Genomic DNA, 13,218 nt, shown 5'->3' with positions numbered 1-13,218 from the left:
GCCTTGGCTACCATCCTCTTTTGTCCAGTCGTGTTGGTCGAGCGGTTAAGGGATCCTGTACACCAGCAGATTGCTCCTGGCAGTATGGGTTCAAGTCACTTCTGGTTTGTGAGTTTTCAGTTATATATATATATATATATATATATATATATATATATATATATATATATATATATATATATATATATATATATATATATATATATATATATATATATATATATATACATGCCTTTAACATCATTATTTTTCCCTCGAACCAGGTCTTCGGGTTCGTGAAACATGTTTCTTATCCAGACAGCAAGGCTTAAAAAACGTGACTGAGAAGTGGACAACCAAACCCCACAGTCAGAAAATAAATAGGATGCAACAACGTTTCGGTTCTTCCTGGACCGAAACGTTGTTGCTTACTCTGTTTTTTCAGACGTGTATTCACCTAGTAGTGCTTGCGGGGGTTGAGCTCTGCTCTTTCGGCCCGCCTCTCAACTGTCAATCAACTGTTTCTACCACTACCACTACTATTTCCCCCCCCCCCCCCCCCCACACACACACACACACACACCAAGAAGCAGCCCGTGACAGCTGACTAACTCCCAGGCACCTATTTACTGCTAGGTAACAGGGGCATAGGGTGAAAGAAACTCTGCCCATCGCTTCTCCCCGGCGCCCAGGATCGAACCCGGGACCACAGGATCACGTGCCCAGCGTGCTGTCCGCTCGGCCACCGGCTCCCAAGTGTGGTTTGGACGTCACGTTGCGTGTGTTGTGGTCATTTACATAAAATACATTAATAGTAGAACTTTTGATCTCATTTACTGATTTACATAATTTCACGGATGACTTTATATCATACGTTTTGTGGTGTACTGCGGAGTTTACAGTGAAAGCGTCCGCTGTCCTGGGCACTGCTGTCCTCGGCACTGCTGTCCTGGGCACTGCTGTCCCCGACACTGCTGTCCTGGGCACTGCTGTCCCCGACACTGCTGTCCTCGGCACTGCTGTCCTGGGCACTGCTGTCCTCGGCACTGCTGTTCTAGGCACTGCTGTCCTCGGCACTGCTGTCATGGGCACTGCTGAGCTAGGCACTGCTGTCCTGGGCACTGCTGTCTTGGGCACTGCTGTCCTGGGCACTGCTGTCCTGGCCACTGCTGCCCTGGTCACTGCTGTTCTGGGCACTGCTGTCCTGGGCACTACTGTCCTGGGCACTGCTGTCCTGGGCACTACTGTCCTCGGCACTGCTGTCCTGGGCACTGCGGTCCTGGGCAGTGCTGTCCTCAGCACTGCTGTCCTGGGTACTGCTGTCCTCGGCACTGCTGTCATGGGCACTGCTGTCCTGAGCACTGCTGTCCTGGGCACTGCTGTCCTGGGCACTGCTGTCCTGGGCACTGCTGTCCTGGGCACTGCTGTCCTGAGCACTGCTGTCCTGGGCACTGCTGCCCTGGTCACTGCTGTCCTGGGCACTGCTGTCCTGGCCACTGCTGTCCTGGGCACTGCTGTCCTGGGCACTGCTGTCCTGGGCACTGCTGTCCTGGGAACTGCTGTCCTGGGCACTACTGTCCTGGCCACTGCTGTCCTGGCCACTGCTGTCCTGGGCACTGCTGTCCTGGGCACTGCTGTCCTGGGCACTGCTGTCCTGAGCACTGCTGTCCTGGCCACTGCTGTCCTGGCCACTGCTGTCCTGGGCACTGCTGTCCTGGCCACTGCTGTCCAGGGCACTACTGTCCAGGGCACTGCTGTCCTGGGCACTGCTGTCCTGGGCACTGCTGTCCTGGGCACTACTGTCATGGGCACTACTGTCCTGGTCACTGCTGTCCTGGGCACTACTGTCCAGGGCACTACTGTCCTGGGCACTACTGTCCTGGGCACTACTGTCCTGGGCACTGCTGTCCTGGGCACTACTGTCCTGGGCACTACTGTCCAGGGCACTGCTGTCCTGGGCACTGCTGTCCTGGGCACTGCTGTCCTGGTCACTGCTGTCCTGGGCACTACTGTCCTGGTCACTGCTGTCCTGGTCACTGCTGTCCTGGGCACTACTGTCATGGGCACTACTGTCCTGGGCACTGCTGTCCTGGGCACTGCTGTCCAGGGCACTGCTGTCCTGCGCATGCTCCACACCAGCACCCAGACTACCACACTCCACTATTATTACACACACTCGGCCCCCATTGTGTACCCACTGGTGAAGGGTAGATTACCAGGTGGGCAGTGTGTTGTCTTCACGAGGCTGCCTGCACGAAGAAACTGCTCCATGCTGTCTGCACGAGGCTGCCTGCACGAAGAAACTGCTCCATGCTGTCTGCACGAGGCTGCCTGCACGAAGGAACTGCACCATGCTGTCTGCACGAGGCTGCCTGCACGAAGGAACTGCACCATGTTGTCTGCACGAGGCTGCCTGCACGAAGGAACTGCACCATGTTGTCTTCACGAGGCTGCCTGCACGAAGGAACTGCACCATGCTGTCTGCACGAGTCAATTCTCTCTGGAAGATCAATTTACGTATATGATAAACATGATAGAGCTGAGAACTGAACCCTGTGTCACTCCTCTGGTGACGTCTCTCCACTCCCAGACCTCACCCTTCACAATGACTCTCTGTCTTCTGTTGCTTAGGTACTCCCTTATCAGCTGGATTTCCTTCCTTGTTACTGCTGTCTGTTTCTCACTCTTGTGCACTAGGCATACACTCTGCCCAACCATATTTCTTGTCAAATATTCATCGCTTGGTTACAACTTTTTATTAAACCTGTGAGTCAAAATTTACCATCTCACAACCTATGATGAGAGTGTGTTATACAGTCTATTCTCTTCAGATGATGTATTGGTCTTAACTGCAATCTTCTCCATCACCAAGCACGGTATCCTAGTTAGGAATACTGGGCTGTACTTTATTACTTCATGACTGAACTATAGGATCCCTTCTGTTATATTGGAGTTACATTAGTTGTCTTCCAACTTTCTGGCAATTTTCCTATTTAAAGTAATCTATTATACAGCATAGAGTGGCAAACATGATGCTTCGGCTTCCCTATATTAGTATCCACGTTGAGATTCTGTCTTGACAAAGGTCCTTTGACAAGTTCAGTTCCAGCAGGTACTTCTTTACCTCACTGCTGGTTATCTCATATTCCTCCAGTGATGCTTGGTTTAACGCCTCGTTTTTCACTCGAGTCACTTTCCCTTGCTCTATTGTGATGACCTCATACAATATGTTGTTGAGTTCCTCATACTTCCTTTGTCATTCCTGGTGAAACTGTCCTCTCATTTTCTTAGTTTCATTACCAGTCCCTTCACTGTTGTTTTCTCCTGATGTGACTGTAAAGCAGCTTTAGAAAGCTGCTTTACAGAGGCGGGTGAGTAGGAAACAAAGGCGGGTCAGTAGACCTCCAGGTCCTGACACACACCCGCCGCAACACTCCACCACCAGTCTAGACGCGGGTCAGTAGACCTCCAGGTCCTGACACACCCGCCACAACACTCCACCACCAGTCTAGACGCGGGTCAGTAGACCTCCAGGTCCTGACACACACCCGCCGCAACACTCCACCACCAGTCCAGACGCGGGTCAGTAGACCTCCAGGTCCTGACACACACCCGCCGCAACACTCCACCACCAGTCCAGACGCGGGTCAGTAGACCTCCAGGTCCTGACACACACCCGCCGCAACACTCCACCACCAGTCCAGACGCGGGTCAGTAGACCTTCAGGTCCTGACACACACCCGCCGCAACATTCCACCACCAGTCTAGAGGCGGGTCAGTAGACCTCCAGGTCCTGACACACACCCGCCGCAACACTCCACCACCAGTCCAGACGCGGGTCAGTAGACCTTCAGGTCCTGACACACACCCGCCGCAACATTCCACCACCAGTCTAGAGGCGGGTCAGTAGACCTCCAGGTCCTGACACACACCCGCCGCAACACTCCACCACCAGTCCAGACGCGGGTCAGTAGACCTCCAGGTCCTGACACACCCGCCACAACACTCCACCACCAGTCTAGACGCGGGTCAGTAGACCTTCAGGTCCTGACACACACCCGCCGCAACACTCCACCACCAGTCCAGACGCGGGTACGAAGGCCCATCACGACGCGCTCCTAAAGTTTCAATTTACTGCACATTGCCACGGCCTCAGAGGGTCACTGTCAGTCACCATGAATTTACCCGAGTTTACGATCCCTGGGAGACCAGCCCGCTACCCCTCGTTTACTTCCCTCATCTGTTAACACCCGCCTTCGGACCGGATATCCTTTTGACCGCAAACTAGTCCTGAGTGAGAAGCTGTCAAGTGTCTCTGGACTTTGGCCTCAGGTTGCCCGGAAATGATCTGTCATTAACCGGTATTTGTGTTCGCTGTAGAACATGAAAGTCGTCTAGATCCGTGCGAGAACATCGAATTTTAATGGGTCCAAGCTCGATCCCCGGCAGATGCAGTAATAAATATTCAGAGGTTTATTTTACCCTGATGTATTTGTTCACCTAACAGTTAATAGGTATCTGGGAGTTAGACAGCTGCTACGGGCTGCTTCCTGAGTGTGTGTGTGTGTGTGTGTGTGTGTGTGTGTGTGTGTGTGTGTGTGTCTTAGAGAGAAATATATGTAATAGACATAATAGAGGAAAAATTGATCAGTTAGAAGGCGGGGTCTGCAGCTAATACCTCGACAAGACAGGAACAATAGTAAAATAGTAAACACACACACACACACACACACACACACACACACACACACACACACACACACACACACACACACACACACACACACACACACACACACACACACACACACACACACACACACACACACACACACACACACACACACACACACACACACACACACACACACACACACACACACACACACGCACGCACACACACACACACACACACACACACACACACACATACACACACACGCACACACACACACACACACACACACACACACACACACACACACACACACACACACACGCACGCACACACACACACACACACACACACACACACACACACACACACACACACACACACACACACACACACACACACACACACACACACACACACACACACACACACACACACACACACACACACACACACACACACACGCACGCACACACACACACACACACACACACACACACACACACACACACACACACATACACACACACGCACACACACACACACACACACACACACACACACACACACACACACACACACACACACACACACACACACACACGCACACACACACACACACACACACACACACACACACACACACACACACACACACACACACACACACACACACACACACACACACACACACACACACACGCACTCACACAACTGAACCTAACGACACTAGAGAAAAGAAGGGAGAGAGGAGATATGATAGGGACATATGAAATACTCAGGGGAATTGATAAAGTGGAAATAGATGAAATGTTCACACGTAATAATAACAGAACGAGGGGACATGGGTGGAAACTGGAAACTCAGATGAGTCACAGAGATGTTAGGAAGTTTTCTTTTATCGTGAGAGTAGTAGAAAAATGGAATGCACTTGGGGAACAGGTTGTGGAAGCAAATACTATTCATACTTTTAAAACTAGGTATGATAGGGAAATGGGACAGGAGTCATTGCTGTAAACAACCGATAGCTAGAAAGGCGGGATCCAAGAGTCAATGCTCGATCCTGCAAGCACATATAGGTGAGTACACACACACACACACACACACACACACACACACACACACACGCACACACACACACACACACACACACACACACACACACACACACACACACACACACACACACACACACACACACACACACACACACACACACACACACATACACACACACACACACACACACACACACACACACACACACACACACACACACACACACACACACACACACACACACACACACACACAAACAAGGGGCCTGATAGCTGAGAGGACAGCGCTCTGGATTCGTAATCCTAGGGTCCGGGTTCGATCCCTGGTGATGACAGAAACAAAATTAGCAGAGTTTCTTTCGCCCTGTTGCCCATGTTACGTAGCAGTAAATAGGTATCTGGGAGTTAGACAGCTGTTACGGGCTGCTTCCTATGTGTGTGTTTGTGTGTGTATACTCACCTATTTGTACTTACCTATTTGTGTCTGCAGGATCGAGCATTGACTCTTGGATCCCGCATTTCGAGCATCGGTTGTTTACATCAATGACTCCGGTCCTATTTCCCTACCATATCTAGTTTTAAAATCATGAATAGAATTTGCTTCCACAACCTGTTCCTGAAGTGCATTCCATTTTTCCAATACTCTCACGCTAAAAGAAAACTTCCTAACATCTCTGTGACTCATCTGAGTTTCCAGTTTCCACCCATGTCCCCTCGTTCCGTGTGAACATTGCGTATATGTCCACTCTGTCAATCCCCCTGAGTATTTTATACGTTCCTATTATATCCCCCTCTCTCCCTTCTTCTTTCTAGTGTCATAAGGCACAGTTCCTTCAGGTGCTCTTCATACCCTATCCCTCGTAACTCTGGGACGAGTCTCGTTGCAAACGTCTAAACCTTTTCCAGTTTCCTTATGTGTTTCTTCAAGTGGGGACTCCACGATGAGGCGCCATACTCTAAGACAGGCCTCACGTAAGCAGTGTACATCGCCCTAAATGCCTCCATATTTAGGTTTCTGAATGATGTTCTAACTTTTACCAGTGTAGAGTACGCTGCTGTCGTTATGTGTGTGTCGGGTGGAAATAGTTAGTAGTTAGTAACAGTTGATTGACAGTTGAGAGGCGGGCCGAAAGAGCAGAGATCAACCCCTGCAAGCACAACTAGGTGAATAGTTGTGCATGCGGTGCACATGTGTGTGAATAGAACACACACACACACACACACACACACACACACACACACACACACACACACACACACACACACACACACACACACACACACACACACACACACACAATTAGGCAATTAGATAGTACACGCACACACACAACGAACAGGAAGGATCCAATAGGCAGGAATGACTACCAAGGACAGAGAGGCAATACATAGCATACTGAAGGGATTACAGACGGAAGGGGCTGAACAAAAAATAGAGAAGGTTTTCAGGTTGGGCTGGTACAACAAGGACAGAAACCGACTGGTAAAGGTGGTGTTTGCAAACAAGACCACGAAGGAGGTTATTTTAGAAAGGAAGAGTCATCTGCAGTATGTTGAGGAATACAAAAAAGTATTCGTCCAGAGGGACAGGACGAAGGAGGAGAGAGCCAGGGCAGCAGAGGCAAGGAAGAAATGCAGGGAGAGAGGAGTAAACCAGCAAATCACAGCCCCCAACACAACATTCCAAGAGACAAGAGGGGAACCCACAACCAGCATCCCAGCAACACCAGAGGGGAGGGCAACACCACCACCCTCCTCTGCATGGAAACCCTCCCTTCCCTTCACCCTATCTACCCCCACTCAATTGCTCACCCAACCCTCCCTCCACCTTCCCACCCCATTCCGACCCTTTCACCCCCTCCCCCATTCCCACCATATCCCCTTTCCTACCTTCCCCCCCCCTCCCCCTTAATCCCATACCCTCCCTATCCCTCCTCCCTCCGCACCCCGTATCCTCCATGTCCCCCCAATCTCCTTACCCCATACCCTACCTGTCTCCCCCCCTTTCCCTTAAACCCCCACCCCCCACCCCAAAATCCTCTGAAACCCTGCAAACCACCCCACAGATCTTCACACCCAGGGAACAGCTTCCCACACCAGCAGAACGCTCACCAAGAAAGGGACAAGAAAATAAACAGAAGAAAGTGAGCTTCAAGGCAATGTACACTAACATAAATGGGATTACAAATAAAACAAGTGAACTCAGAGAATGGGCAATAGAAGAAAACCCAGACATAATAGCACTCACAGAAACAAAGCTAACGAAATCCATAAGAAATGAAGTGTTCTCACAGGACTACTATGTAGTGAGGAAAGAGAGAGAAGGTAGAGGAGGAGGTGGTGTAGCTTTGCTGATAAGAAAAGGCTAAATTTTGAAGAGATGGATAATCAGGGCTGTGAAGGTTTCAGTGACTACATATCAGGCACCATAGCAACTGGAGGACAGAAAATTATAGTAGTAGTCATATATAACCCCCCACCAAACGACAGAAGAGCCAGACTGGAATATGATAGAAACAACATGGCCACCATCAATACAATAGAGAGAGCAGCTTCTGTAGCTAGCAGGAACGGATCCAGACTACTAATCATGGGAGACTTCAACCACGGGAAGATAGATTGGGAGAACAGAGACCCACATGGAGGACCAGGCACATGGAGAGCTAAGCTGCTGGACGTGACAACAAGAAACTTTCTAAACACGTCAAGGGACCGACATGAATGAGAGGAGAGGATGAACCAGCTTTGCTTGATCTAATATTTACCCTAAATGAGTCGGATATAAGAGAAGTTAAGTTGGAAGCCCCCTTGGGAATGAGTGTATTGAGCTTTGAGTACCTGGTTGAGCTAGGAATTATCTCCCCCAAAAAAGAACGGGGAAACAAAGGGATGGCGTACCGAAAGGAAAACTATGAGGAGATGAATAAATTCTTAAGGGATATACCGTGTGACACAGAACTCAGAACTAAGTCCGTACAAGACAGGATGGACTATATCACCCAAAAGTGTCAGGAGGCAGTAAACAGGTTTATCCCGGCCGACAGGAAAAACCGAGAAGCAAAAGAAGGATCTGTGGTTTAATAGGGCATGTATGAAAGCAAAGGAGCTGAACAAAAGGGCATGAAGGAACTTCCGTAATAACAGAACACCAGAAAGTAGAGAGAGATACCAGAGAACCAGGAACGAGTATGTTAGTGTGAGAAGAGCAGCTGAGAAAAGGTATGAAAATGATATAGCAAATAAAGCCAAGAGAGAACCAAAGCTATTACACAGTCACATCAGGAGGAAAACAACAGTGAAGGAACAGGTGATGAAACTTAGAACGGATGAGGACAGGTACCCCGAGAATGACAAAGAGGTGTGTGAAGAACTCAACAGGAGGTTCCAGGAACTCTTTACAATAGAACAAGTAGAGGTCACGGCGCTAGGAGAGGTGGCAGCAAACCAGACGACCTTGGAAGGGTTCGAAATTACAAGAGATGAGGTCAAGAGGCACCTATTGGAGCTGGACGTGAAACAGGCTGTTGGGCTGGACGGAATCTCACCATGGGTACTGAAAGAGTATGTAGGAGCACTTTGCTTGCCACTCTCCATAGTGTATAGTAGATCACTGGAAACGGGAGATATAACAGAAATATGGAAGACGGCGAATGTAGTTCCAATATACAAAAAGGGTGACAGACAAGAGGCACTGAACTACAGGCCAGTGTCCTTAACTTGTATACCATGCAAGGTGATGGAGCAGATCGTGAGAAAAAACCTAATAACACATCTGGAGAGAAGGGACTTCGTGACAACCCATCAACATGGGTTCAGGGAGGGTAAATCTTGCCTGACTGGCTTAATAAAATTCTACGATCAGGTGACAAAGATTAAGCAAGAAAGAGAAGGATGGGCGGGCTGCATTTTTTCGGACTGTCGAAAAGCCTTTGACACAGTAGGAGGCTGTGTCAAAGGCTTAGCAACAGCTTATGCAACTTATGCAACAGCTTATGCAACAGCTTATGCAACAGCCAATAAAAGGCTGTTGCATAAGCTGGAGAAACAGGCGGAGTAACTGGTAGGGCGTTCAAGTAGATAAGGGAGTACCTAAGCAATAGAAAGCAGAGAGATACAGTGAGGGGGTGAGACCTCAGATTTGCGTGAAGTCACCAGTGGAGTCCTACAGGGCTCTGTACTCGGACCTATCCAGTTTCTGATATACGTAAATGATCTCCCAGATGGTATAGACTCATTCCTCTTAATGTTTGCAGACGACGCCAAAATTATGAGAAGGATTAAGACAAAGGAGGACAGCTTGAGGCTTCAAGATGACCTGGACAAGCTGAAGAAATGGTCAAACAAATGGTTGTTAGAGTTTAACCCAAGCAAATGTAATGTAATGAAGATAGGTGTAGGGAGCAGGAGGCCAGATACGAGGTATCATCTGGGAGATGAAATTCTTCAAGAGTCAGAGAAAGAAAAAGACTTGGGTGTTGATATCACGCCAGACCTGTCTCCTGCAGCCCATATCAAGAGGATAACATCAGCAGCATATGCCAGGCTGGCCAACATAAGAAAGGCATTCAGAAACTTGTGTAAGGATTCATTCAGAACTTTGTATACAACATATGTCAGGCCAATCCTGGAGTGTGCAGCCCCAGCATGGAGTCCATATCTAGTCAAGGATAAGACTAAACTGGAAAAGATTCAAAGGTTTGCCACCAGAATAGTACCTGAGCTGAGAGGTATGAGCTACGAGGAGAGACTACGAGAATTAAACCTCACTTCGCTGGAAGACAAAAAAGTTAGGGGGGACATGATCACCACATTCAAGATTCTCAAGGGAATTAAGAGGTTAGATAAAAACAGGCTATTTAACACAAGGGGCACACGCACTAGGGGACACAGGTGGAAACATGAGTGCCCAAATGAGCCACAGAGATATTAGAAAGAACTTTTTTAGTGTCAGAGTGGTTGACAAATGGAATGCATTAGGAAGTGATGTGGTGGAGGCTGACTCCATACACAGTTTCAAGTGTAGATATGATAGAGCCCAGTAGGCTGAGAAATCTGTACACCTGTTGATTGACGGTTGAGAGGCGGGACCAAAGGATAACAGTCTCCGTGGTGTAGTGGTAAGACACTCGCCTGGCGTTCCGCGAGCGCTATGTCATGGGTTCGTATCCTGGCCGGGGAGGATTTACTGGGCGCAATTCCTTAACTGTAGCCTCTGTTTAACGCAACAGTAAAATGTGTACTTGGATGAAAAAACGATTCTTCGCGGCAGGGGATCGTATTCCAGGGACCTGCCCGAAACGCTACGCGTACTAGTGGCTGTACAAGAATGTAACAACTCTTGTATATATCTCAAAAAAAAAAAAAAAAAAAAAAAAAAGAGCCAGAGTTCAACCCCCGCAAGCACAACTAGGTGAGTAAACACACACACACACACACACACACACACACACACACACACACACACACACACACACACACACACACACACACACACACACACACACACACGGAATAACAAGAAAGTCTTGTACAAGAACTAACGCCGCCGGATAAATGGTCATTTGAGAATAACTCCAGAAAATGCAAATTTAGGAGAATTGAAACCATGGAAAAGTTCAAGAGAACCATTTTAAAAGAGGAAGGCAGCAAGACAACTGAGAGGAAGGCAGCTAGACAACTGAGAGGATGGCAACTAGACAACTGAGAGGAAGGCAGCTAGACAACTTAGAGGAAGGCAGCTAGACAACTGAGAGGATGGCAACTAGACAACTGAGAGGAAGGCAGCTAGACAACTTAGAGGAAGGCAGCAAGACAACTGAGAGGAAGGCAGCAAGACAACTGAGAGGAAGGCAGCTAGACAACTGAGAGGAAGGCAGCTAGACAACTGAGAGGAAGGCAGCTAGACAACTGAGAGGAAGACAGCTAGACAACTGAGAGGAAGGCAACTAGACAACTGAGAGGAAGGCAGCTTGACAACTGAGAGGATGGCAGCTTGACAACTGAGAGAAAGGCACCTAGACAACTTAGAGGAAGGCAGCTTGACAACTGAGAGGAAGGCAGCTAGACAACTGAGAGGAAGGCAGCTTGACAACAGAGAGAAAGGCAGCTAGACAACTTAGAGGAAGGCAGCTTGACAACTGAGAGGAAGGCAGCTAGACAACTGAGAGGAAGGCAGCTAGACAACTGAGAGAAAGGCAGCTTGACAACAGAGAGAAAGGCAGCTAGACAACTTAGAGGAAGGCAGCTTGACAACTGAGAGGAAGGCAGCTAGACAACTGAGAGGAAGGCAGCTAGACAACTGAGAGGAAGGCAGCTAGACAACTGAGAGGAAGGCAGCTTGACAACTGAGAGAAAGGCAGCTAGACAACTGAGAGGAAGGCAGCTAGACAACTGAGAGGATGGCAGCTTGACAACTGAGAGGAAGGCAGCTAGACAACTGAGAGGATGGCAGCTAGACAACTGAGAGGAAGGCAGCTAGACAACTGAGAGAAAGGCAGCTAGACAACTGAGAGGAAGGCAGCTAGACAACTGAGAGGATGGCAGCTTGACAACTGAGAGGAAGGCAGCTAGACAACTGAGAGGATGGCAGCTAGACAACTGAGAGAAAGGCAGCTAGACAACTGAGAGGAAGGCAGCTAGACAACTGAGAGGAAGGCAGCTTGACAACTGAGAGAAAGGCAGCTAGACAACTGAGAGGAAGGCAGCTAGATAACTGAGAGGAAGGCAGCTAGACAACTTAGAGGAAGCCAGCTAGACAACTGAGAGGAAGGCAGCTAGACAACTTAGAGGAAGGCAGCTAGACAACTTAGAGGAAGGCAGCTAGACAACTGAGAGGAAGGCAGCTAGACAACTGAGAGGAAGGCAGCTAGACAACTTAGAGGAAGGCAGCTTGACAACTGAGAGGAAGGCAGCTTGACAACTGAGAGGAAGGCAGCTAGACAACTTAGAGGAAGGCAGCTAGACAACTGAGAGGAAGGCAGCTAGACAACTTAGAGGAAGGCAGCTAGACAACTGAGAGGAAAGCAGCTAGACAACTGAGAGGAAGGCAGCTAGACAACTGAGAGGAAGGCAGCTAGACAACTGAGAGGAAGTCAGCTAGACAACTGAGAGGAAGGCAGCTAGACAACTGAGAGGAAGGCAGCTAGACAACTTAGAGGAAGGCAGCTAGACAACTGAGAGGAAGGCAGCTTGACAACTGAGAGGAAGGCAGCTAGACAACTTAGAGGAAGGCAGCTAGACAACTGAGAGGAAGGCAGCTAGACAACTTAGAGGAAGGCAGCTAGACAACTGAGAGGAAAGCAGCTAGACAACTGAGAGGAAGGCAGCTAGACAACTGAGAGGAAGGCAGCTAGACAACTGAGAGGAAGTCAGCTAGACAACTGAGAGGAAGTCAGCTAGACAACTGAGAGGAAGGCAGATAGACAACTTAGAGGAAGGCAGCTAGACAACTGAGAGGAAAGCAGCTAGACAACTGAGAGGAAGGCAGCTAGACAACTTAGAGGAAGG

General features: G+C 49.0%; 1 protein-coding gene across 1 annotated transcript in view; it reads right to left on the bottom strand.

The window, feature by feature from the left end:
• Positions 1 to 1,078: 1,078 nt before the first annotated feature.
• LOC123765337 (dentin sialophosphoprotein-like) overlaps positions 1,079 to 13,218 on the bottom strand; it is a 26,672-nt gene continuing 14,532 nt past the window's right edge. The window contains exon 2 of the mRNA XM_045753886.2: positions 1,079 to 2,176. Within this exon, the coding sequence (XP_045609842.2) occupies positions 1,079 to 2,176 (1,098 nt within the window). The remainder of the gene's footprint in view (positions 2,177 to 13,218) is intronic.

The sequence above is a fragment of the Procambarus clarkii genome, chromosome 33 (genome assembly GCF_040958095.1).
Source record: "Procambarus clarkii isolate CNS0578487 chromosome 33, FALCON_Pclarkii_2.0, whole genome shotgun sequence".
In the NCBI taxonomy this organism is placed as follows: domain Eukaryota; kingdom Metazoa; phylum Arthropoda; class Malacostraca; order Decapoda; family Cambaridae; genus Procambarus; species Procambarus clarkii.
Note: the sequence above shows the minus strand (reverse complement) of the source record. Positions and strands in the feature narration are given on the sequence as shown.